The 27,571-nt window shown below is 40.9% G+C and overlaps 1 protein-coding gene and 1 long non-coding RNA gene across 3 annotated transcripts; one reads left to right on the forward strand and one right to left on the reverse strand.

Annotated features, from left to right (window-relative positions):
* Nucleotides 1–10,331: 10,331 nt before the first annotated feature.
* On the forward strand, nt 10,332–27,480 carry LOC112958500. The gene is made up of 4 exons (XR_003251434.1): nt 10,332–10,418; nt 11,290–11,364; nt 26,105–26,336; nt 27,386–27,480. It is a non-coding gene; the product is annotated as an uncharacterized LOC112958500 (long non-coding RNA).
* Nucleotides 22,818–26,169, reverse strand: NEUROD6 (neuronal differentiation 6). Of its 2 annotated transcripts, none has more exons than XM_026052341.1 (2): nt 26,045–26,169; nt 22,818–24,650 (listed from the first exon to the last, which is right to left on the reverse strand). In XM_026052341.1, the coding sequence occupies exon 2, from the start codon at nt 24,627–24,629 to the stop codon at nt 23,616–23,618; it is 1,014 nt and encodes a 337-aa protein (XP_025908126.1). In that variant the 5' UTR covers nt 24,630–24,650; nt 26,045–26,169; the 3' UTR covers nt 22,818–23,615. The 2 variants fall into 2 exon arrangements, with proteins under 2 accessions (XP_025908126.1, XP_025908127.1); XM_026052342.1 differs by lacking the exon at nt 26,045–26,169 and adding an exon at nt 24,727–24,915.
* Nucleotides 27,481–27,571: the final 91 nt, after the last annotated feature.

The raw sequence follows: 27,571 nt of genomic DNA on the forward strand, positions 1-27,571 counted from the left end.
GAAGAAGTGTACACTTACTGTCAAAATATTTTGGAGATTAAATTGTTCATTATCTCTTCTAAGGCTATTGTTACTGTTTCCGTACAGTGATGTGATCAAATGTTGGATCTGTAGCTCGTCCTTGGGGCGGACGACATGGATTAGCATATGCTTAAGCAGGGGAAGAAGTTTAGGTCTTAGTGGGTGGACGTAAAAACTTGAGTCAGTTTCAGTAAATGCCGATCTCCCCTAAGTAACAAGGTGCAAAAAATTCCATTTTCTCCTTTATGAGAGAGTGACACTTACTGAAACTGACTCAAAAAACCCGCTCATCCCTAGGTGGGTATTTTCTTTCCCCATCTCCTTGAGATGGTATTAGAATGCCATGAAGCAAAGTCCCAAGGGGTAATATTTAAATACTCTGTAAAGCTGTGCTTGCTCTCACTTGCTACCAGAATTGCAATTTCCAGTGTTGGGAGGAGACCCAGAAAAAAACAATTCAGACTGTTAAAACAAGGCGAGCAAAAGAGCGTGTTCTCTAGCTGACTTACTAGTTCCAGAAGAATTCCTGATACAAAATGGAGTTTTGTTTTCAGGTACTGTGATGACGAATCCTGTGTTTCTTAAGAAATATGATGGCAGTTCACTTAGTAATTGAAAATTGCCATTGAGAAGCCACTGACCTCAGTACCGACCTCACAAAAAAAGCGTTGAGTGTGGTTTGTCAGGTCAAACAGCATAGGCCAATTTACATAAAAGTGATGGAACTAGTGACAGGAAAAAACAGCAAAGCAGAGGTACATCTGTATGGAACAAACTAGTCATAAATTTATCTGGGCTGCTTCTCTTAGGCTGATGTTCTCACTCTCCTGAGATCTTCTTACTAGGAGACACCATAGCAAAGTGTTTAATCATATTGAATCTATTTGGTATATGTTTTATATCTGTCATGGTAGCTTCTGCAAAAGAATTATCACAAGAGTGAGCAGTTTCTTCCTTTCAACTATAGGTTTAGACCAGTAACAGCTACTTACCCTTCCCGTTAGCAAGAAGGCTGCTAAGGAAAAAAAAAAAGAAGCATCAAAATAATATTGCCTCTCTTAAAAAAAGGCAGTAGAGGCAGACCTAATTTGTATATACTGCTGCTAAATTATAGAACAGCACCAACGAAGCATGAGTTGTCACCTGCTGACATTTTGTTCAACTGACGGCTGCAAAGCAGAGCGTCTGCACGGGTAGGCACTGATGTCAGGCTCAGTGGCGATTAGAGATACGGAGAGAATAAAGATCAGATAAAAACAGACGCTCGGTGTGCTCTGACCACCTGGCTATCGCCACTTCTCCACGGGATGGTGGTGTGAGTATGGGTGTGTGATTGCATTGGGAAACTATAGGTGCAAGCTATGGGCATATCATACAAGGTAGACCCCCAGCTGCACAAAGCTTTAATTCCCACAAACTGTGGGTATCCTGGACAAAAACAAGTGCCAGTTCCTTAAAATACTGAAGTGGCGAGGGCACCATATTAGCTGTTTTTTGTCAAGACATCCATAGACTTAGCAGAAGCAGAGTTGCCTGCGACAGTGGAGCCCTGGTCAGGAAGGTGCATCGAGCATGGACCATTGCTGCCTCCCAAGAGTGATGCTGATGTCTTCTCCGGATGCGGAGGTCTACATGACACTGCAACTAATGTTTCTGGTTAATTTAGTAGGCTGTTAAAGAGAATCTGCAGTTGTGCATTATGTTCGTATTGATTAATCAGTGTTGTTTTTGAGTTTGACAAGGGGAAAAGGCTGTGGGAAATACTCCCTTGTGAGACTCTGCTGTGAGAGGGTTGGACGTGGTGGCAGGCTCATGTTTCCCTGTGCCGACTGGCTACAGCTCAGACACAGCTTGTAATGAACTGCTTGGCTTGAGTCATTTCTGAAGAATGCAAGTATCGGGCAACTTCCCCTTACTCATCATCAACAAATGCAGATGCTGAAATGTTTATAGGCATGTTTCAGTGTGGATGCTTGCTTTCTGCTGGGGCTCATCACGTGTCTCTTGCCTGACTGCTGTCTGGGTCTTTCCTGCAGCATCCTCTCTAGAATGTTTTCCATGCAGACCCCTGTGTCAAGAGCTATGTTGTTTCTCTTTTCTGCTACCACCTCCACAACATTTAGGTTCCTGGTAAAGCAGCTCAGATCCCTTCCGTGACTCCATGATTTGCCCAATTCTTTCTTCCGCTTTGGTGCCACCTGGTTACTAGGAGACAGAGGTTCTCTTTTCCACTGACTACTTTGACTGCTCATCTGATCTAAACAACTTCCAAGTTTAGCTCATTGCAAATCTTTTGAATCTATTATTTCATATAGTAACTTCAGGTTTTCTTGTTAGGGCTTCATGCATCATGAGGCTTTTTCCTCCTCAGTGGGAGGGAAAGACTCCCTTGCCATGACACTTCTCCTGGTGGTGATTTGCTCTCCCCTAAGGCGGTGGCAGCCATCTTCTTCTGACCTTGCCCACTGAAATCCTGGGAAGCTCCATGGACTGCAATGGATGCATCTTTCTGTCTGAAATGCCTAAATCCATCTCCCGTTCCAAGGCAACTGGACACGCATATGTATTTAATGATAGCAGACAGGAAATATGTGAGCCTTAGAAGACAGCTGAGTATATTTCTATTCCAATATATCAAATAAGGGCAAACATAGAGATTTAACTATATAACCTAATTCTGTGGCTGTTACATTATGGTTGTTAATTTAACAGAAATTGTCTCTCTTAGTAGAAAAATCTAAAATGGAAAGCCTGCTTGCCTTGGGATAAATCTTGTTTAAAAAAGCTAAATAGTTTTAAAATTGTTTCTAAAAATCTGATGTCTGTTTAAGAAGATCCCCAAGAGTCTGCAGGAAAAACTTATGTTTTGTTTCTTCCATGAGTCTGTAGCAGCATATAAAGCGGTCTGTTGTCTCCCAGTGTCCCGGCATTACTCTGTTACAGGAACTTTCCCAGGTCCACCAGCAAATGCCTTCAGTTTGGGTGTTCAAAGCCTGTGGAAAGCTGAATTTTATCTGGCATCTCTGCTTTTCTTCTGAAGAATAACTTCCAGAAACTAGATGATGGTTGATGGGGGGTCATTCACCTGAATAAAATATATATACACATGTATCTTATATAACATATATATATATATAAAAGAGTGTGTGTGTGTATATATATATATATATATATATAAGTTTAACTCTATGAGGTACACTTCCTCCCAGCTATATCACACAGTCAAGAGTGGTAGATGAGAGGCAAGGTATCAGTGCAAGCTTTCTGTGCTGGTCTCAGAAATGTGCGAAAGTCTCTGGTTGCTAAAAATATGTGTAACGTATCAGTGGTGATGACTGAAGTGTCATGCAGGTGGTCATCATTCAGGAATTTGTAACTCTGTCAAAATGGCAGTAGGAGAGGAAGGAAAAAAAATCTAGCATCAATAAGTATTTAGGTTCTTAACTTTTATTTAGCATCTAATCTCCCACCATTTTCAGTGAGACTTTTAGATGCTAAAAGTAGAGATGCAAAGTAGAAATTTGAGCCTCGAAGGTAACTGTGTAGGCTCTTTATGTAACTTATTTTCTGATTAGCATAAAGACAGATAGAGATGCTACAAAATAAGACTATTGTCTTCCGAGGAAATGAATTGAAGATCTCCTAACTGTGTGAAATCACCACACAGCTGTTTGTCAAAAAGCTAATGGTAAAATGTCTCTTTAAAATATGTATATAGGCTTGGCTTCTGATGAGATAGGACCCTTGCTTGGAGTGTACAGATGGACCCAGTCTGGTCACAGGGGCCTTATTTTACCCTTTCTATTTGCCTTTTTAACTGCCACATAGAACCCCTTGGTGGCAAATGGTGTTTATTTGTTCTGGTAGCCTCCTCTGTATTTGCCTATGAATGACACAAGTACAAGAGAGTTAAATAAATGTCTCTGTATGGAGTCAAAGCTTGTTCATTGCAAAATATTCTTCTGCTAAGAAACACGATCGTAAAAACAGCATGTGGATTTTTTGTGTGTGCAGTTCTTTGCTAGTTTCTGTATCAAGTGTACTTTATATTAAAACATTTTTTTCCATAGGAAATTGTCTTGTAAACTCAGCCAAGAGTCCAAATATATTCTTCCTCGGTTGGTATCTTCACCAGCTGTGAAAACGCAACAGGCCAGATTTTTCCCCCGTCTGACTGCCACAGCCTTGCATTTAAGGCTAGATTTAACCTACTACCCACATACTTAAAACTTAGTTTGTCAGTGCTGCTTCCTAAAAAAAGAAAAACAAAAACCACCCCCTCACAACCAAGATCATTCTTAGCGGGGTGAAGGGGGGTGCGGAGGGAAGTCAGAAGTGACAACAGTAACAACAAAGATTTAATACTTAAACCAATATCATAAAAAAGCAGAGATAAAATGTATTGTACAATGTTTTTTTTTCTTTGAAATACTTGCTATCTTAAGGGTTCGAGGCATGTCTTCTTTAACAGCACAAATGTTCTGTATTTTATTTTACGCCAAATAAGTAATATCATCACATATTTCTTCCTTTGTGAGATATGCAGTTTTCCCACAGGAAAAAATAATAAAATTCCCTAATAACTTTGTTAAATTGTTTGCAGGTGTCAGTCATAAGTGTAGACATGAATAAACCAAAATAATGGTTGTATAATATTAAAGAATCATAAAACAGAAATACAGTATGAATAAACTGAAACATCAAGGGGTCTTGAATGCAGTTGCACTCTTTTACATATGGTAATCTCTGGATTGTGCATGCATTTCTTCTATGTGTTTTAATGATAAAGCAACATGATGCAATCTGATTTTAATGGAGAGGAGCAGTAGTTGGTAAACAAAAATATTCTAGTCCAAAATATTCTCAAGAACCGTGTTCTTAGTGTATTATAAAGAATATTTCGTTAGTTTTTTCTCAGCTGCTCTAGAGAAGTATTTTGATTCTCCAATATAAACTGCATTAAGATTTCTTTAGCATGCATACACCAGAAAGCCTGCTAGTGTTCTTGATATTTAGCATCCAGCAGAGTATCTACTGTGCACTGTAGTTTCTGTTTGGTTTTTGTTTTCTTGATGCTGCAATGGCTTTCTTAAAACCAAGAGAAAATGTGTTCCCCTTTTGGGAGGTGAATATATCTCTTTTTCATGTTGCTTCATAAACAAATACAGTTTCATGGGCTATTTTTTTTAGACTTTATGGAGGCTATCACTGGTAAAACAGACACTGAATTAGTAGGCATTTGCTAGAAGAGGTGAAGGAGAGGATTTTTTCTGCGTAGTGCTGTGTGAATTTTAGTTTTGCATTTTCACATTCAAAACTGAGTGGACACTTACAAAAATGTAAATACTAATTTCTAGAAATCAAAAACAAGTATTCAAAATATGAAAAAGTTAAATCTCTCAATAAGATGTAATATGAATATTGCATATTTAAGCAATTCATCAAATATACTGTCCAAATTTCCCAAACTGCACATAGTTGCCTGTACAGTAGGGCATCCATCACGAAAATATTTTAGCAGCTGGGTGAAAATTATCATATTATGAAGTTGTTCATAAACCTGATTAGTGAAGTGTATCCTCCCCCTCATCAGAAGCTTGAGCTTCTGGATCAATGCAAGTAGCTGATATTGAAACCCTGGAAGGGTTTTGTTCTTTACTGGTGCTCGCCCTGGTGAAGGGTGGCCGTGCAGGATCCTGCCCCACTTCTCTTTGCCCTAAAGGATGCGGAAAGGGTGCGTGATGCAGGTGCTTCAGCAAACCACCTCGGCAGACCTTGAGGAGTGCTATGTTAGACAAGAAAAGCTAAAAACCTTGGCTCCTTTGGGCCACTCCTGCAAGAGCCTCAAGCTGTAAGGAGCTGAAGACTGCCATGGTGCAAGGTTCATAATTGTAAGTGAAGACTGAGATAATGTGCCCTGGGTCTTGCTAATCATCCTAGAAATTTCATGTGGAGTTTCTCCCAATGGCCATATGTGTAGAATATTTCCATGACTTTGGCATGAAATACAATGTGTTAAGAAAGTGCTGTTCAGAAAATGTCTTCCCATCTACTCCATCAGCAGCCCTTTCTCTACTAGTCCTGGAAACAGCTCTGCTAATAGATTGGCTCCTGATATGGTATCTGCAGTCCTTGAGCAATTATTTTTGCTCATTTTTTTTGGCTCAGAACAAGGACAGCTTTCTGTAAAGTAAGTGCTGGCTCAAGCAATCTCTGCTTTTTCCCTGTGTGTGCTTGCATGTGTGTGCAGTGGGTATGTAATGATGCGCTGTCTCTGTGGCTAGAGCCTGGTCATTTTCTCTTCCAGTCTATGTCAAATCATCAGGCAGAGCTGTATAGTGCCACAAAATAAATCTCCCTCAAAAATCAGTGTATTGGCTATGGACTGAGGCAAGCGCAGGATCCCTCAGTAAACAATACTCAGAATATTCTGCTACTGTGTTAACTTACTTTTTTTTCCCCTTTAAGACAGAACTGTGCGTGGCAGTTTTGGGGGCAGGACCGATCTCACAGGGTCAAATTCAGCATAGTTGGTCCATTCTCATGGCCAGAGGAAAAGCTCTGCGCCGTGAGTCACCCGGGCTCATCTCGGGGTGGGCTGCACTGTCAAGGTTGCCTCGGTTCTCCATGTGCCCCAAGGACTTTGGAAACGTGGCTGCTTCCTGGGTGTGGTTTAATTTGCAAGCCCAGCTTTTGTTTGCAGCAGCATGCAAACGCGCGAGTGTCCTGCACCTCCGGATAATGAGGTGCAAGGAGTGGAGTTAATTTTTAAGGAGAAGCTACATAAGCACGCCACAGTTAAAGTTCTTGATGTAAAGAAAGTCACCAATTCACAAAGGAATTTGATTACCTCTATCCATTATACACACACAGTGAGTGATCGTGCTACTAACCATCTGTCATCTATTTCATTTGCATCATCAACACCTGCCCTGTTTATCTGCTACATTCTTTTCTTCGCTGAATTCTTACACTGCTTTAATAAAATACAGAAATGTTATTGTTAAAAACCAATTAATTTACAATCCTCCATAGAGATAGTATTACTTATAATTCAATTTAGCTTCTAATGACCTGCTTTCTCGCAAAATGACTTAATTCTAGTGTCAAAGATTAGTTATTAGACATTACCCTGCTGTACCAGTCATGTACTGCTGAGACAGGCAAAGCAGCTCTAGGTGTCCCTGGTCATTAATCAGAACTCGAAGACATTTTCCCTTTAACTCATTACAGAACCTGATTTAATCTGCCTCTTTAACTCTTCTGTTTGCAGAATGTTTTGAATATTCCTTTCCTAATTTGGACCTTCAGTGAGAAGGGCAGGGTTGGAAGGCTGAGCGTTTCTGGAAAAACTCATCTTTGCCCACGCAAGGACATTCTCCACACTTTTGCTGACCCTCCAGTGTGGAATTCATTTTACATCTCAACCATTATGTGAATGGGGCATGCAAAGCATTCCTTTCTTTACATCAGTTTTTTGGAAATAAACACAATTGGATTTTCCACACAATTACAGTTCTGGGGGTAGTTTCCCTTCTTATTACGAGAAACAGTATTATAAACATACATCACAGGAGCAAACCTGCTTCCACTCCAGTAGTTTGGCAAAGCAGATACCTCTAGCCACCTCCTTCTTGGGCTTAACAAAAAGATTCAGGAAGCAATGTGGTCAAATCCAGCCAGTTCCAGGAATATCAGCTGGGCCCATGGACATTCAGAAGAGTGTATTTTTTTTGGAGATTGCAAATGTTTATGATATACATGTTGATATTTCATATGCAAAATATTATGTGCAATCCAGAGCAGGGCCAAAGTGTTCTTCCTGACTATATCCATGCAAGCACTGATCTTTGTTTCTCAAATGGTGTAAGACTTTGCTGGATTAATCCTATTTATGGGACATTTGTAGACTACAATACTAAAGTAAGGCTAGATTTGGTGTGGGGAGAACAATATAAGGCATTATTCTATGCCTTAGTCTTTTTGTTTTTGTGGCTTGTAAAAGTAAAACCTGCCATTTAATACAAAATCTTTAGATTATATCAATAACAAAGACCATAGAAGTTGCATATAAACATGGATATAATTCTAGATGGAAACTAGACCTGTTAATTTTTGACAACTTAAGGTTTTGAATAATTACACACAGGATATTTCTGAATATATAAGAAAACTTAAAATTGAAGGATCGTCAAAATCCATTCATAGAGATAGCATGAGTGCTAGAATTCAATGTGGACAAGTTATTCTATTCTAAAATAAGTCTATATGCTGTAGAATATTTCCATTAAAATTCCATTTTTAGCATGTTTAAGTGGTGCAGCTTAGACCAGGTGAAAATTTTAATTTCCCCCAAATGTAATCCTTGCTGTTTTTTGAAACCGCAAGCTACCTAGTGTTATAAAAGGTGAATAATGTCTCATCTGACTTCTTGACAACTGCATGCCATGCTGAAAGAATAAGAGATGCTCATTATTTTCCTAAAGCACGAGAATTGGCTGTACAGTATAGGCTGATGAAACTTCAACAGCTGTCTTCTAAGAAGCTTTTTTTTTTCACAACAGACTATCAAGGGACATGTGAACACTGCACCAGACTAACTCTTAAACAACAGGCATTCTTACAAATGATCAAACTCAGCTACGAGTGCCTAAGAATAACCTCTTTTAGATGGCAGGGGTGGGATGTTGCTGTTCCTGTACTGCAAATACTAAAGCCATACGTAAAATATTTTGCTGGGTGAATGCTCGGTTTATATAGCTTATAATATTTGCAGACAAAATCCACCTGAAACACTGATATCTTACATACCGTGAGGATCAGCTCTCTGGACAACGCGGTAAATCTCTTTGTATGAACAACCTTAACAGCACTGTCTTCCAAACAATATAGACTTATTGCTTCAATTAGACTGATAAATAATTCACATTTCTAAATGGATTCTACAGAGGGTGATGGAGCATTGTGATAGTGTGGGAAACATCCAGCTAGAGCCCAAAATGTCCTCAGACATAATCCTAAAATAATCCTGTTTTCGAATGGTAAAAGTTTGTGCCTCCTGCCCAGGCAGCAGATCATCAGCATCCAGATCAGGAGTTATGCCAAACTAGCTGTAATCTAATATGGAAATGAGATGTTGGCCTTGATATTGTGTCATTCTTCTGAATGGGATCACCTGCACCCATATCTCCTAGGAGGAAATTTCAAACAGAGTTAGCTCCTTAAACCTTCTAATTAAAATGAGAAATCCCCAGGCTTCCATGACTCAGCCTCGGAAAAAGATTATTAGGAATTTAATAGGGAAAATATCGCATCTCAGACCATCTGTGACCCAGTGCTCTGTGAGAATTTAAAGAAAACTGGAGGGAGGAGGTGCACGCTCCAAAGCACACTCTAGGAGTACTTTGTTGGAGCTGCAATAAATCAACATAGTTAGAGTACAGCCTTTTTCAGATTTAATTACTGTTACATAATTATTAGCAAAGCAGCCTCCTCTGAAACTGTAAAACTCATTACATCAAAAATCCCCAAGCTCCTGATGGAATTTATGAACTAGTTACTTTCTTTCTGGCTCTGGGAAAATGTAGTAGAATATATTCAGTTTTGTCTCCAGCAATTTTTAGTGTGCTGACATATTTTATTCATACTGTATTTTGAAGAACACTTCTTACCTGCCTTTTATTTATAAAACGTGGTCTTTTCCATCTCCCCCCTTGCTGAAAGGGAATTTACGTCTCATTTCCTATTGTTACTGTAGTAGCCACTGATTGAGCTAAAGTATGGATTCCCTCATGGAGGGGCCAAAGGACAAAATTTTTCACTGTCTTTTCCCAGCAAATGGACATGGTTAAAACCTGCCAATGAGCTGAACATGTTGCTGCCAGGGAAGTCTGTTTGGAGGATAGATGGAGGGAGCCTGAGGGCAGCCTTTCCATGACCACTGCTGCCCAGCTTGAGACCTTTGGCAGCTGGTTTCTAGTGTTCCTGGAGAATAATGGAAGCTTTATACTGTGCTGTAATGGGCCTGCTGACCCTTCCTCCATGCCATCATCTTTCAATAAGAAGCAGTAAGAGACAGACCCTCAGAGAGCTGAGACCACAAGGGAGGGATGATGGTGGTTCCTTTAGGAGCCCTGGTTCCTTTATTTCATGGCAGATTAGGATGGGCTGACCAAGGAGCAAGGTTCCAGCCTGATCAGCTGATAGCAGTCAGCTGCAGCAAGCCTTGTTACTTCATCCCTCTTCTTGATAACTGGATTATGCCTCTGACTTTGCTCCAGTACAGACTGACTGCTGCTCCCAGGAGGGACTCCTACAGATAAACCTGATGTTGGCTGCTTCTGGATTTAGGAGGATTTTTGGGAAAGCTTCATAGTATTTTCAGAGGTAACCTAGAGGTAATTAGTGCCTTTAGACTACAGTACAAATTTGAAATTCCCTAATCATCTTTACCAACTGAAATTTCTATGATAGTATCATTGCCTTACTGAAGAAGGCTGGCCTGTTTCTTCTGGCACTGTTTAGATGACTTTGTTGCATTGGAAAGCAGCTTCTTTCCTTTTTACTCATTAAAAAAGAGAAAAAAAATGAGAAAAAAAGGGTAAAAAAGGGAAACTTTTGTCATATAATCTGACTTGCTCTTTTGTTGTAAATCTTATCATTGTAATGTTATAGATGTCCAAAATTTCTCAGTTTGATCCAATTTGGTCTATGTGTAGACATAACATTCAATGAGATAACAGTCATTCCAAGTTTTAAATCGTTAGCCTGGAAAACCAGAGAGGTAGAGCTATACTATATAAGGATGTTCAGATACTTTTGCTCTTCATTTAATATAACTTAATTATCTTTACAAATATTGCTCTTGATGAATATTACAGGTTGTAAAATAGCAAGGAATCCATGCAAGACACTAAAATATGTCTTAATTTTGCTCAACATTTTAATGCATTCTGAATCCTGAAGTGCTTAATATAGTTAAATGATATTTTATCTAAAAAGATATTATGGGAGCAAGACAGAGCGTGTTGGAGTTCCTTTTCCAAAAGAAAGGGTATGGCTGAAGGATCAGAATGAGGGCTTTGCATAGCACCAGCTAAGTAAAGTTTCCTGCACTTACATTTCTGGTAGACAATAGAAGAACAAATGGTTTAGAGAGGAAAAGGGAAGGATAGAGACAATTTTGAACTGGGTTTTTAAATGAAGGAGGAACCAGAGTTTAATGAAAATTAAACTGTTTCTGCTCAGCCCTCCCTGCCCTTTTTTCAGGGGAAAAAAAAGTGGTTGCTGAAGGCATTCTGGATCTTGAGGAGATCATGAGGAGAAGAAACTGAAATAGCTAAGGTAAGAAGAATGAATAACATAATTGCTGGTGGGTTAAAAAAAAATATGAGGCTTACAGAGGATGAAGTCAAGAAATATCTTACTCTTGTCTATGTACTGTATAGAAATTGCAGACAGCTCTGTCCACATCTAGGTCAGGGAGAGAGGAAGTAAAAGCATCTCTAAGGGCCCTCTCCTTGACTAAACAAACCTCTCTCTGAAGTGTCTATCTGGAAAACTGTACTGAGCTTATTTTTCTTGGGCGCCTTCTTATGTTGTGAAAGATGGGCTTGTTTTTGGTGAAGGATGTTTATTGGTTTGGGGTGGCCCTGAGCCAGGCCACAAGGCGTGGAGGTGGAGAACACAATTTGGGCAGATATGTGGGCCACTGGCATCAGATTGAGATCACAGACTCTTGAGCAAGTTACCATAGCTTAATGAGTTACAGCAGAGCAGCTGAGCTGTGGTACACACAGGGTAGCACAGGCTAATTTAAACTCTCCTCACGGAGGCTTAGCTGATGCATGGCAGCCATTAAGCCAAGGTAACTCAGACACACATCTGAAATCTGGTTTAAGGCATCTCAGTCCCACTCAGTTCAGGGGGTAGGTTTGCAGGCTTCTGCTCAGGTTGCAGCTTCTTTGGGCAGTCATTTCATCTTGGTTTTCTCAGGCATCCAACAGTAGTAACTGTGATAGTTTGCAGTCATGAAGTTCCTTGAAAAATCAAAGGATTGCTGTAGGAGTAGGATGCTGCTGTTTGTTGCTGTGTAAAAGCATAGAATATTCTGAACTTTGTCTTAAATGTCAAGTTCTTGTCCTTATTAATACCTGAGTAAATCTGCTGAGTTTAAAGGAGTTTTGCTTGTATAAATGAGGACAAGATTTTGCCATAGGGATCTAGCCTTCTGTTGGTGAGCGTGCACAACCTCAGCTGAGATTTATAAAAAAATATTTGATAAGTACTGAGGGTAGAGCAGAAGAATTGGGAAATTCTCTCTCTCTCCAGCTCATACTTCTTGCTTTCTCTTCAGGCATTCTGGAAAAAATCCTGCATTGCTCTCTTCCTGGGGAAAGTAAAGAATTGTCCATTTTTTAATGGTTTGTGTTTTAATCATTTAATACAGAGGGGTTTGGTTTCTCCTCTGTTTGAAGGTGCTCCCCTGTGGAATGGGTTTTATTTTATCTTTGTGTGGTGATCATAACATGTGGCACTCCAGACAGCTATTCTGCTCAGAGCTGAAAAACACCAAGCATTTCTTTTAGTATTACCAATAAACATTTGTGTTATTTTTTCCATAAAGTGGTACTCTAAGCATCGTGCCAGTTTTTCAAGTGACAGATTCTTTTGGAGGCGAAAGAAAAGTATCAGTATTTACTGGCTACCATAAGTATTTCCAAACAATTTAAGAAGCGCAAAGTCCTAAAATATTTATGTATGCACATCAGTTACAGTACTCTGCTACCATTTATTGGGCAGCAGAATGACAAAATACATGTATCAGAGTTATGATTGCCATGATAAGTGCTTAGTGAATCACTCCATAATAAAAAATAAAACTGTGCTAGTATCCTGTACTGTAATTAAATATTTGTGGAAAGATTTATGCTACAGTCACGAAGGTGGTTCAGATGTCAAAATATTTGATGCAGAAAATTAAATGCATGTGCTTTGCTGCAAAAATAATAATCATATTGTTACAACAGTATTCTAAGAAGTTGCAGAGGACAGTAGTTCTTGCATACTTTCAATTGATTTCCTATTTTTGCCTGTCCTATTACCAAGAGACTTCTAGGGAAAAAAAAATACTATGAAAATCATCTGATATCACCCCTGTGTGCACTTACCATAGATGATAATGTGGAACAGGAATCAAAGATCTTGTTCTGGGGGTCCTGCCTTAGAAGCACAAGCAGTCTGTGCCTGGTTATTCATCAGACTAAAGATTTTGAACAGAGCTGTGCTAACCCCCTCAGCTACTGCTTCTGGGCTGGCAGTAGCAGCTGTCTCTTACCATTATGCCCCGAGGAAGCAATGGCATTTGCCAGCAACTCCCTTTGTGTCTAACTCATTTCCTACATTCCCTTCTTTCATTTGCATAGTCAACTGGTCCTTATGCCTCAAGAAAATCGGGAGAGCATCTGAGGAATAAGTTGTTAGAAATGAAGTTTTTAAACATCACACCAGGAGGTGCATGCACAGACCTCATTATATTCCCAACAGGTCTGCTAGCTCATGAGAACGTAACACACCAGAGAGGCTCTCTGTACTAACAGTTGACAGTGGTAAAATAGAGAAAGCAGTTTCTTCCCTCAGATCTCGGGGAAATCACTGTGTAAACTCGGTGCAATGTTTCTGTGCGCCTGCTTTCCTTTGTGACACTCTTCTCGTGGAAACACCTTCACTAATGGCAAAAGTGCTAGAAGGAATAGGACTTAACCTACAATAGGCTGCCTGCTTCTATTGTTCTTTCCTCCATCTGCCTCCCTTCTTTCACAGTAATTTAGCCCCGGATTGTCCCAAAAGCATCAATTAGAAAATAGTCAGAATAACCTGAAATGCTAGATGAGGTAAGAACAGAGCCTTGTTCTGTGGATCTCCTTCACAACCAGGGCATCAGCTTTGTTAACGCTTTGGTCTCGGTTTTTCCCCATCTGTGGTGACCTGGCTGTGCTGGTTTGCTGATGCTGCCGTGGACCATGAGAGACCTGGCATAGCTGTTTTCTGGGAGAAGGGCTGTGTTAACATCAGCCTTCTGTGAACACGCAACAGCTAACGGCACCTTGAAGCCCTCTTTCTATAAATGATGGTTGTTGACATCCTCCTCCTTATTCTTTATGGATAGCCCAGTGAATATTTGACAGACTTGTCCTCCTACTTACGCCTCCTAGGATGGTGTTCATGACTCTTTTAGGGGCCTTAAGTAACAAGAGCCTGTTAATTCACTGCCTTGATGTGTTGTGGCTTCACGACGTGAAAGCATCTTCCTTTTCACTCCAGCTGTGTACCCTCTTGTTCTGAGTTAGTTATTGATGGGGCTGCTCTTGATGTGGCTTCCAGCCTAAGAGAAACTCGGGCACAGCTGAACTGCTCTGAACCAAACCAGCTGTTGACTTATTGAACAAGTGGCAAGAGTTCAGTTGCAAATACTGTTAATGGCAAGGGGGGAGGAGGGGGAAAAAGGTGATTCTGTGCCCATGATTTTGACCTTATTTGTTGTTGACCTGATGTGCACTGCTGTGTCACAGCAGATCCTGTTTGCCTTTTTGAAGCCATAGAGAAAGCGCACTGGGAATCTCCTGCAGCACTGTTAGTAAAGCTGGTTAGAGTACTTTAGGTGGAGTAAAAAAAAAAAAAATTTTTGAAATATCTTACTTTGGTCTTATTAAGACTAATCAGGTGTTTTTTCAGGAGGAGGGGAAGAGGGGAGGAGTAAGAGAGAATGAGTATTGCTGTGACCTGTGTGACCTTGCAGCCTGGTGATTTGGGCTGCCATTCATGGGATGCCAGCGTCATAACTCTGCTCTTACTGGAATAAGCCGTTTGTTACTACTGCTCTGAATCAGATAGTCCACAGACGTAAGTGGATTTATCCACGATAAACACTTCTCAGCAGGCTGCTAGGCAGTGATAACCTGGTGCTGGGGGAATCTGGTGTGGTCTTAATGCTTGAGTAAGGAGACAACTACTTAACATGTGCTGTTGCTCGCCTGGACACAATTAGGCTCTCAAACAATCCAGTTAAACACAAAATGGGCATGCAGTATGCTGCCTGACTCCAGTTAATGTGGTCATGATAATCTCAGTGTATATACAACTTGATGGAGTACTGTCAGGATTTTCCATAGTGTACACAAAAGGCCAAGCTACGTAGCATGCCAAAATTCAGGCTTCAAAACTATTTTTAAATTTTATGCTGAGCATTCAGGTTGCATTGGCTTCCTAAAGAGGTATTGGATGCTCAGTGCTTTTGAAAAATCTGCTTTTGTGGTCAGCATGCTAAACTGGCAATACCAATCTGACCATGAGTGCCTGTTTTTGAAACAATTCCTCTATTTGGACTATTGTACCTATGTAGACACCATCTAGAACAGCTTTTCTGTCAATAAGCACTAGCTGACTTCACATGCCTACAGACCATTCTGCAAATGAGTCTCTGTAGTGACCAGGGATCCTAAAATTGAAGCCATATGGAAACTTACTGTGCATATTAAATTGCATGCAGCAGTGTTAACAGCATTTTGATTTGTGGCTGCAAGTAATAAATGAATTATATTAATTTTGTAGCTGCAAGCTAATTTCTCCAGAATTACTTTTTAATAACCAGCATCATGTTCACTGCTAAGATTTAAATACATTTAGGAGCAAATTTGAGGATTTTTTTTCTTTTTAAAAAAAGTTAGATTATCATCTGAGACTGGGTTTATTTAATAATTCTGCAGACATTTTGGAGTAAAATATCATATAGCAATTGAGTGACCTGGTGTCCAGATTACCTGTATGTGATGTTGTGACTAGGGTAACTTGCACACAAATTGGATAAAATAAGTGAAGAAAAGGTGGTGGGCTCATTGTGTACTGCTGTCTTCACACATATCGGCCTGCAGGAGAGAACAGGCATGTGTAATACTGATCTAAGGTGTGCACATGCAATTCTCTCTCCATGCCAATAATTTGTCCTCTTTAGAGGAGACTTAGCTTCCCAGGCATTGTTTACATGACTTTAACAATACAGGGGATGATAGCAGGTGTACACTTTCAGTCCAGACTTGCTAGAAATGTGTGGACAGTGTTAAATAGCTTCCCTTACATCTAAGTCTCTTAATAATGTATTTAACATATTAGTATCAGATTTTGGTAGTGTCATTTTTGCCCAGAGGAGTGCTCAATTTGAAGGAAGGGTAAATCTCAATACAAGCAGGGGGGGAAAAAAGGAGTATGGGGAATATGACCACAGTATAAGTGAGATATGGTGCTTAGGCAGATTGTGTTGTTAGTCTCTCAGGGAGGCCACTAGGCACAGCTTAATTGAACCACTGAAGAGCTGTTCCATAAGGCTGTGCCTGTGGTGGAGGCCATTATTCATGGCGGATTCACCATCCTCCAGAACGTGCAGACATCTGTGCGAGTACCTGAGGGTACGGGGAATCCATGATTGAGTAAGATGTGGATCCATTGTACGGCGACACGTCTCCTCTAGGGCATCTTTTGGAGGCTCAGCTGTTGTGAAGTGCCTGTTAATCCAGCATGAAGGCGGAAGTAACCGTCACGGGGTAGATAACCTGCTGTGCGGAACAACTGCGTGGCTCAAAGGAGAGATGAAGAGAGTGGTAGCTGGGACACGCTCACTGTCCAGGCAGAGCCTCGTGACTTCTCGCTCACGTTTAACCCGCTTGTCCACGTGGAGGTAATCCCGTGAACACGTCACCAGAGCTGCTCTTTCTCCCCAGAGCCCGAGTGCTTCATGCCTGTATTTCCACAGGGCGCTGCTGTGTGTCTAGCACCAGGTTACTGTCTCCTCTAGGAAATGGCTGGTCATGGTGCTGGTGGCATCCGTTCACATCTTCCACCACTCGCTGTGTCAGAGCTGTGTTTCTGTGGCTGAATGTTTGCCCTCCTGGTTTCTGTTTTTATCTGTCATAAGGTTCTCCTGAAGGAGGAACCTGACACAGGCATGGGGACGAGTTAGTTTCTTAGCTAAGTTGTCTTATTTTATTAGAGGAATAATTGGGTGAATTGGCCTAGAGGTGAAATTTAGGAATGGAGGGACCATCATAGCTATGTCTAGTTGGAACCCAGGGACAAAAAGGCCGTATCTGGGAAGTGGTGACTGGGCAGACAGGATGGCTGTTTAATTCACTATCGCATTCATAAATTTTGCCATCAAAAATCAGTATATCTCTGTGCATTCTGTCAAATGTTTTTCTCTGTATAAAATCTGCTTCCCAAAAAATACATGCTTGCTTGTGTGGGCGTGGTGTGTGTACTGATGGGGATGAAGTAAACCACAATGATTATTATATCTATTGTGGGAAGGATTTCAATGTATTTACTTTTCTAAAGTAATGACTGTTATCAAGACTAGGACACCAAATGCAGAAACAATTCTCTTTGTAAACCCAGAGGGAAAGGACTTTACCATGTTGACTGACATGGGCTCTCCCTCAGAATTTAGGGGCAGAATGTTGATTTCTTGATTATTAAAATTGGCGAGGGTCCTGCTTTTGCAGTTACTGTAGTGTCTGGACAGCACTTTTCTTTCCTGCATGCGCTTCTGGTATGGGGTAAATACCAGTATTCACACAGGCTTCTCGATGGATTCTGAGGAAGATCCTCTCATAGATTCTTTGTTTGCAAGCTGTCTGCCCAACAGAAATGTCATTTCGGTTGCATCTAAGCATTATGCAGCTGCTCATGTGGCTGTAAATAAATAACATAGTGGATAAGGCTACGTTTAGCTTCCCATGTGATTTAGAATCCAATCTGGTATCTGCTAAACTCCCCTGGAACAAGAGCAGACTAAGTCCTCATTTTCCTGTTTTCTAGAGTACAAAATTTATGTTATAATCTTTGATTTAACCTGGATTCTGTACCAGTGCTAGGACTTTTAATTCACTGATTATTATTCTTTCCATTTGCAAACATAATGTTCAAGCAAGCACTCCAGAATTTATAGCCTTTTATATTTGGATATACATATAGGCCAGGAAATTTCATCTTTTGAAAAATCCTACTTAACATATTAATCAGCTCCAATCCAAAAAAAAAAAAAAAAAAAAGTCTGTTTAGTAATGCTTTCCAGATATACTGAACAGCTCAGAGTATCAGAAGGAGGGATGCTGATTAGGCTTTGGGTGCTCAGAAGAGAGACTGAATATCCTGAATAAAAGATATATCATAAAGACTGCTTTTTTTTTGTTTGTTTCAAAGACTTTTTTTTAAATCTACTAGTCCAGAATTTAAGCAAAAATGAGAATATGACATGTTTCTCTGTGGTATGCTCTTCATTCACAGTGTGCTGGAATTAAATAGTGCAAGTAGTGCAGTGACAGAGCTAGATGGGGAGCCTAAGGAGCTAGTGAACAAAAACAGTCAAGAGAAATCACTGTTTTTTGGGGAGGAGACGAGGGGAAGGAAATCCCTTTCAAATTCTGTAACAGCCTTTGTGGGGGATGCCCAATTCAAGGGTAGTTACAAGTTGTGAGGATGTTCCTTATTCCAAGGGTATTCCTTATTCCACATTGCTGGCATTTTATTAAAAAAAAAAAAAAATAAAAAAATCCAGAGTGCCTTTGCCAGTGAACTTAGCTTTTCTTTCCATTTTGCTATTTTTTTTCTTGCACATCCTCAGTGGAGGGGGGTGCTCTGTAGGAAAATAGGCCATCCTCTTAGAGTAACATGCAAGAATTTTTGCGAGGCAGCTTGCTCGGGTCTTACTGTGGAGAGGGCTTGCGAGTGCAATTCCGCATCCCAGCCCCTGGTACGGTGGTTGGGTTTGTATCGGAGAGACACGACAGGTCTGCCCTTGAGATGGAGCGGTGGCACCGTGCCAGCTGCTCGCCACGCTGATGTGTTTCTCTCCAGAGCAAAATCGCAACCTGCTGCCGTGGTTCAGCTCTGGGTCAGACCCAAGCCAGGCTATCGGGGGGGTGGGTTGGATGTGGAACTTGTCGAGATTGTATGAGGAGAGTTGCTTTCCTTTCCATTAGCCCAAAGCACCACCTTTTTGTAAATGAAATGCTGTAGGATTTGGGGATCCTCAGATTAAACTTGCCTTGACCTTGAGTATGGACTGTAGCATATAACCATAGGCTTGAGTTAAGCCAGGTTCACAATCTGAAAAAACGAACGAAAATCCGTACAGCTACCCTTTAATTTAGGCAAGTATTATTTGCTTTTGCAAGGAAAGATTCTGCCATGTGTTTCACTGGGATTTCATTCATCTTTATTGATGGCATTTCACTTAATTTGCTGCCATTTGAGAGCCCTAAAGGCAAAGGGGAGAAGAGTAGAGGAAAGCAGGGGTAAAAATGCGAAAGAGTATTGCTAGTATGAGGAGAGGAAAAAAAAATAGGGAAGCTGCCATCATATTTGTGTCTTTGCAGTCTCCATACATTTAAAAAAATCTTTGTGCAGAAAGCTATGAAATGAAAGAACACAGGCGATCCCAAAGGAAGTGCAGCCGGGATGTGTCCTCAAATGAGTGTGTTCTTGCTGTAACTCAGAGGAGCTCACAGAGCTCATCCGAGGTCTGGCAAAACAGTGGTTACCCCTCCCTCCGTCTTCGGAATCGCCCTGGGATTTGTGGGGCACTGCTTTGAATTTTACTCGGGATGTATTTTGGGAAGGATTTCAGAGGTGCACCCTGGCATTAGCCAGTCCATGCTAGTCTGTGGTTGCTGGTTAGCTGGTTAGAAAGACTTCACACCAGCAGGGTGCTGTCATGCCTCCCACCCATTTTTCTGTCAAGCACATCCCTGTCTTCAGCAGGGCTGGCTGAAGTCCTGGAACATGATGTGTTTTTTTGTGACTTTTTTTTTTCTCCTGTGTTTTCATTAGCAAAACAAAAATATTCTTTTGCTTACCCTAGTGTGACTTCCTCTGACATCTTTTTATGTCCCCTCATTAAAAATAGGGTATTAGGTTAGATGGACACTTAATGTGAGCCAGTACAGCCATTCTTATGTTCTTACAGAATTAGTTTACATTTGATAGCATAAATCACCAAACCCTTTTAGAATTTTACTAAAGTATTAGTCTGAGAAATAATACATGGCAAATAATTCTATTGTATAAGAAGAAAATTCTCTCTCCCTAGCCCAAAATGAAATAGCTTTTTTTTTTTTTTTTTTTTTTTGACTTTGGGGTTCCCACCTCTCAATTTGACAGAAGCCTTTGACAGAAGAAGACTTTTGTGCTAGAAGACAGGGAAGAACTTCTCACCTAATTTTTCTGGAGCAGTTGCTATTTTATGTATTTTTATATATCCTCAGGGAAGCTCAGGCAGTCAAGGGGAGAGCAGGATGGACAGAAATGAGCATCTTTGTTTTGAGATCTTCTCCCTTGATCAGGGAGAAGATCCTTTTAAGGCAAGGAGACTGGCTCAAGTAACCCGCTGGCATTTGTGCTGGTGGGATTAAAGCATCAGAACCTTCTTGCTGCCTCTATTTGTTCTCTAAAATACTGCAAACTCAAAGGCTTTTATAAATCACTTAGGAACTCAGAGCCATCATATTCTGTGACTGGCCAGCAAGGAAATGTGGTAAGTGTGTGCAAGAGAAGGTGTGGAAGATAGCCCCTGTGCAAGGGAATTCCCCATCTCAATATCTCTAAATATTCCATTCCCTTACAGACAGGGAATATTACTTAATCTTTTTTTTCCTCTTTTTTTTTTTTCTTTTAATGCTGTCTCAATATTTTTCTGTGACTTGCTCTATTATTTATTCTGGCCTGACTTTCCAATTTGCAGTGCCCTGAGCAAGTGTGGTGTCCGCCTTGAGCTACCAGAGGGGGAATCTGGCTGTGAATTGCCTCCCCATCTGTCATAGAGCGAGAGAGAAAGATCTGAACTGGCAGTGATATTTTTTTTTTTTTTTTTTTTTTTTTTAAACTCCCTTCCTCTTGGTTCTACTGCCAGAATGGGCAACTGGAACTGGCCCATGAGTTATTCAGTTAATATAGGGCCACAGAGCTGGAGACCCCCAGATTGCAGAGCCTGAAGTGCTAACACCCCCTTGGGTGCCTGCTAAATATATTGTGACAGGCATTTAGTTCCCTCGGTGCAGAACTTTACAGCTGCCTTGCAGCTTCCTTAGGACGTATAGACCCTTCTCCTGTCCGGCATCGCCACCGTTGTGGGCTGCCTGCTCTGAGCTCCAGCCTCGTGGACTTCTTGCAGGATAAGTTTTCTGCTCATGCTCAGTGGGAGAAGCCCCTAAGCCCCAGTGCATCGCTTGCTCCTGAGCTCCAGATATTGGCAGCTTTTTTGTCGTTTCTTCTCTGCAACTCTGCGCCAAGGACCGCGGATTCTCTTCTCCTTGACCAACTTGTTTCCCTTCTATGTTTGTCTTTCGCCTGCCCGTGTTTTGCTGCTTTCCAAATTACCTGATATTTAGTAAAAGTCATTTATTCTGCTCTCCCATTCTCTTTTCCAAATCTCTGTCATATTCAGTGCAGAATAGCTGGGGATGCTTTAGACCTGACAGTCAGCACCATCATCTTTGTCATGATCTCATCCATTGCAGACGAGTCCTACCTGCACCTTGCACAGTTCCTGCCACTGATGAAAGGTGAAATAATCTAAAACCAACCCTCTGAACCATGGATCAGGACTCCAAAATCCCTCTTTTGGACCCAGTGTTTGTGTCTGGAGAGAGTGTTATTCGTTACTCAAGCAAAATGCCAAGCCCAATACTCACACCTTGCAAATTTGGGTGCCCTTAGGCCTTGATTCAGATTTCATGTTTTGGGTCTCTTTCCAGTTTTGGGGATATCACTATTTAACTCAGAAGGGATGAACTTCGGACTGGTCCATCCTGCATGCGCAGCAGCACCTGATAGTGCCAATTGTTTACAAGAAGTCCTACCTGTGAAGTTAGATAAAAGACAAATTATGAGGAAAAATTAGCCTGTTCTTGAGGTCACACTGACCAATGTCAAACTGCATAACTGAGAGGGCCCGAGATTCAGGTGTCTTTAACAAACTGCGACCCAGACAGTGATTCAACCTGCAGCTCTGGCATTTTTTAAATGTAATTTTTTTAAAAATGATTTCTAGCTCATTCACATCGTAGCATTTCCGTGCTGTCATTCATCCCTCCAAAATAAGAGGTCTTGCATGCCAGCAGCTTTAAAGTTCTCCTGATTTTTCAACCCAATTGTTGATTCCTCTTGTCTCTCGTGTGGTCATGTGGCAATAGGTGAAGCTCCTCTGAGTTCTGCTCCGTTAAAGTGTGAGTGTCCATGCATGTGTTTAACTTAGGTGGCTTAAAAGCACATCTGTAATTCACTAGTACTGGTGTTTATTAGCAAGCACTAAGCAGCGACTAGTAAGTCTTACTCTTTGGAGCTGATGCACTTGCCTAACTCCTGCAGCACACCAGAGTTTCAAGTCAATTAATGACCCATGTGTTCAGTCAGAGCCCTTCCCTTACGAAATTCAGCATTTGCATTTTGTTGAGTGTAAAGCTACCTACTTCCTCTAATCAGTATTTCATTTAGCACATAACAAGCATACAGCTGCTTCTGAAAATGGTGCAAGGTTCACCCTGGTAATTCATGATTTCCACCCTCAAATGAAAGTGCTATGGGAGCTGCGGGAAGACTGCTGTGTAGGCAAGAGCAAAGGCAGCTGTATACTGTGAAATAAGAAGTAGCAGGCAAAATACAGTATCACAGCTAATAGATGTATTTTAAAAGTGGAAACATCTATGTTTAATTGCATTTAAAATACGTAGTGAGAAACCACAGTTATACATTGTTATAACAAACCTTTACATCTGAAGTCAGAATAATACCAAAGAAAAAAAGTGCTGATTATATATGGTCAGAATAACTGAGGCAAAACGCTGACAACATCTCCTAAAATATGTGGCCCCTGCCAGCAACACTCTAAAGGTCGAGTTAAATAATCTCAGTGTCGATCACTGGATTTCTGTAGCTTACCCAAAACAAACAACCAAAAAAACTGTTCATTTTTTTCTTTTTTTTTTTTTTTTGCATAGCTTTCAATATTGCTGCACTCTCACCTCTGCATATCGCAAGCCCCATCTCAGTTCTGAGATAATTTCTTTAAAGTTCTGAATATCTTTTTTAATTCAGTTCTCCTCAAATACATAATATATAGTTTCTACCAATTATAAATACATCATTTTTATTAATCTGATTTCAGTAACATGCATTTGTATAATTACTGTACAATCAAAATAGACATTGACTTTACACAGTGTGTATGCTTTTATTTCCATGATATTGTTCAGACACACTGCTGAACAAATCAAGCAAATGGGAAAATAAAAAGGAAAAAAAGGAGGAGAAAAAAAAAAAAGGAAACAAAATCTCACAGTGTTTACAGACAAAAAAAAAGAAAGGAAAAATACTTATCAGAAAAAGGATTTAATAATACATAGGAAATCCCCACAATAGTTGAAACACACTTTAGAAACTAGTAAACACGTTAAATAGAGTTGTGCCAATTATGCGGTGCCCAAGCATCTGCTTGCTCTTAATTAGATGGGGAGGTGAATGACCACTGTTTATTTTCATTTTCCTCATTAATTATGAAAAACTGCATTTAATTCATCTTGCATGGTGAGAGACTGGCTGCGCAGATGCAGGTCGTACGGGAAGTGGCTCTCTGTGGGCAACCTGAACATGGAGCTCTGCCCAAGGGGACCCCTGGGTGGCACTGCACAGTAATGCATGCCGTAATTGTAATTTTTGCCATAGTCCAAGCTCTCTTCTTGCTTCAGGGAAAATATCCCATTATAGTTAATTGGGGGAGGACTTAAGGGACCTTCAAACTGTGGGCTGGCGCACTCGGGGGACGTGCTCTCGTAGAAGGACTCGTAAGCGCTGCAGTAGTTGTAGGGCTTCATGGACTTGGCGTTGTCGAGAGTCCCGTGCCCCGGCGGCGTGCCGAGCTCGGGGCTGTGGTAGGGTGGGTAGAAGGTGGAGTAGGGCGACCTGGCGTGGTGGGCGCCGTCGCCGGCCTGGCCCATGAGGAAGCTGCGGGCGTTGAGCTGCAGGCATCCCGCCACCAAGTTTGTAGTCGGCTGCGACAGACCCTTGCACAAGTTTTGCACGAACGTGAGCAGGTCGGGTCTCTTGCCGATTCGCAGGATCTCGGAAAGAGCCCAAATGTAGTTTTTGGCCAGTCTTAAAGTTTCTATTTTGGACAGTTTTTGTGTTTTAGAGTAGCAAGGGACCACTTTCCTTAAATTGTCCAGCGCGTCGTTAAGGCCGTGCATCCGGTTCCTCTCCCTGGCATTGGCTTCTTGTCGCCTGAATTTGATCCTTTCCATTCTTATCTTGCTCGTCTTTTTTTTCCGAAGGCCCCTTCTCCTCGGCAAACCGTTCTCATCCTCCTCTTCCCTCTCTTCCTCTTCCTCCTCCTTCTCCGTGTCTTCTCCAGGAGACCTCTTAATATTCTTGCCCCGGAGCACGATCTGCTTTGAAAAGCTTTCTGGGTTCTTCATTTGCTTTTGGTCATCACTTTCTCTGGAAAACTTTCTGCACATCTGGGACTCTGGCATTACAACAGACTCATCAAAGGGTAGTGTTAACATGGTTCTACAATCTTAAGTTACCTGAAAGAATGCCAGCAGAATATTTAAATATTTTCATTTATAAAGTTTACACAGTCAACCACACCACATCACGCACCTTTCATTCATCTGTGTGCACGCTCTATACGTGGGTATAAAAACGCACAGTCTACATTTCTCTCCCCAAATTGTCAATCGCAATTGCCTTTTTACATGCTTGCTTATTAAAAAAAAAAAACAAAGCTGCTCAGAATTTTGAAATCACTTGAAAAAATCATAATTTTTTAACTAAAAAAAAGCCACATTTCTTACAGATAAGTAAATTAACGTTTAAAATATACAATTAACTTCTTGTCCATTTACAATAATTTAAACAAGACCTTCAAACCCTTAGCACCTGAGAATTCAGGAAATACAAAACATGATAAAGCAATACAGAAATTTCATTAATCCAAATTCCCCTGGGTGAAAAAATGAGAAGAGCAGGAGCAGTCCTCAAATTGAAAAGTGCCGTATCTCTATTCACTGATAATTTTAAAATCACTTTTTGACTTATATTTTGAAGTTTTTTCCCCTTCCCCATTTACCCTGTCATGAATCAAGATTTTAAACTCCAGTAAGTTAGTGGGCGAGAAAAAAAATTAATGACCCCCCCCCAAATACTTATTTAACAACATAATTAAAAATTCAGTAAGATTTTTTTTTACTAATAATTGGTGTGAAAATATATATCACATTTATCACATATTATAACAAAAAGCAGGGCTAGTCTAATCCTAAATATATTCTAATTAGAATTAGAAAATTAAATCTCTCCACCTCTTTTCTTTTTTCCCCCCACAGCAGAATTTCAAATCATATAATACATTTTCGTTAGAATTAACTTATTTTCTTTTACAACCCCCCTTTTTTTTTTCCTCTACCATTTTTTCTCCCCCGTGAATCTGGGGGGAAAATTCCCTGCACACTATAGCAGTGTTTATGTTCTGTAAGGTTCAGACGTCTCCCTCCAGCTAATATCTGACAGGAAGGGTCTGTCGATTCTGCTTGCAATAGTGCACGTGTGTTCCGAATCCAGAATGAAATGGGAAAATAATTTCCTTTCCAAATTATTTTGCTTTTGTTTTCGGTTTGGGAGCAGCAGATCCCTCGATCCACTGTCCTCAAAGAGACAAGCAAAAAACGAATGCAGGGACTTTTTAACAAAACAAAACTAAACAAAACCCCATAAAAGACTAACTCTCTCAGTATTGTCTACACACTTGCAATATTACATAATATCAATGAAAGTATGCAATTGCATCAGAAGAATAAAATGTTAGGAGGAGTTAGTAGACAGTAAATAGCATACATAAAATACAAGACAATGATACTGTATCTTTAAACACTTGCATGCACACCCAGCACCAACTGAAATATATCTTTATTTGTATTACCTTAGCTTTTTATTTCATTCAACAATCAGTTTTCATTTTTTGCCTTCCAAATCTTTTCAGTCTGAATGTCGCATCGTCTCCTGGAGCCTAGATCTGTGTGTATCTGCACTATCTCATTGATCTCTAAAAAGTGACATTGATGCCAACTGCCAGAGCTGGTACCCATGCCATCTGCTAGTGACGTCACGGGGCAGAGAAGACCACGTGAGCCTTTCTCCTGGGACCTTCATTCTGCACTGATCATCTGGCATCCCTCTAAGTGGGTACCAGCATTCATGTATCAACACAGAAGGTTAGACATGGAGAGGAAAAAAAAAAAAAAAAAAGAAAGAAAGAAAGAAGGGGGGGAAGGAAAAAAAGAAAGAAAGAAAGAAAAAATCTGCACCAGCATTTCACATACGGGAGGTGCATTTCTACTGGAGCTGCTGCTTTTTAGCAGCCCGGCTGCACGCACGGGCATGCCAGTGCCGGGTGCTCTCCCTGCCTACAGGTACGAGTGCCCTGGAGTTGGTGGTGTGGTTTGCTTTGTAGGGAAGGTGCTGCCTTGCTGCCATGCCTGGCTCGGGGTCCCTGCTGTGCACCTGGTGCCCAGGAAAAAAAAAAGAGAAAGAAAAATAAATTAAAAAAAAGCAAGGAAGGGAAAGCAGCAGTGGGGAAGTGAGGCTGGTACTGTTGGTGCTGTCACACGCAGCTCGGTCGCCAAAGTAGTTCTTGCTCCGTGCCTTTCGTGAGCGATTTTGGGGCATTTTATTTATTTATTTATTCTTTTAAGTGCAGTATGTTGCCCCAGTGCACACATTAACAGGAGCAAATTTCCCTTGGGCTCCAAGAAAGCCCTTTGGCTTTTTTTTTTTTTTTTTTTTTTTTTTTGACATTCTTCTCCCTAAAAAAGGAGTTTGAGGGAAACCTGCAAGTGCAGTGAAATGATTTTCCAGGCATTACCCTTCATGGGGAAGGAGAGGAGAGCTGCGCAGCCCCTGGTGAGCGCTCACACCTGCCTTTGCACAAATGCTTTTGCAGCCATAACTCAGGAGATTCAAAAAAAAAAACAAAATTTGAAAAAAAAACCCCACCCCCCCCAATCCTTAACCTTTTCTCTACATGCCTTTTTTTTTTTTTTTTTTTTTTTTTTGTGAACATTGCCCTTAAATCTCATCTGAACACTGGAGTCTTTGGGGATGCATCCTTCCTCCTGCAAAATCCCCCTTTGCCACTTGCCCCTTTTCCCATTCCCTTCTTGGTGCCCTTTGCAGCGCAGGCAGCCCTGCTTGCCTCAGCTGCCTCTGCGGGGCTCTCGCCTCTTTCTCCCTTAACCCTTTTGTTTCTCTCTCCCCCAAACAGGCAAGAAACTGTTAAATGGATCTGACAAAGCCTCTCGGCTAAGCCCTGCCATGGAGCTTATGGCAAACTCCACCTTGGGTTTTTAGGAGTGGTTGTGTCACGTCTAAGCACCAGCAAGAGAGGTGCGGGCAGAATGTGTCATTTTAGAAGCATTTCCCCCCACCCTTTAAAATTTTTTTTTTTTTT

This window comes from Nothoprocta perdicaria, unplaced genomic scaffold (assembly GCF_003342845.1).
Source record: "Nothoprocta perdicaria isolate Ctin4 unplaced genomic scaffold, notPer1 scaffold_87, whole genome shotgun sequence".
Classification (NCBI taxonomy): Eukaryota; Metazoa; Chordata; class Aves; order Tinamiformes; family Tinamidae; genus Nothoprocta; species Nothoprocta perdicaria.

Bases quoted from the DNA above. Each gene is read 5' to 3' on its own strand.
- NEUROD6 (XM_026052341.1), bottom strand. From the start codon at position 24,629: ATGTTAACACTACCCTTTGATGAGTCTGTTGTAATGCCAGAGTCCCAG.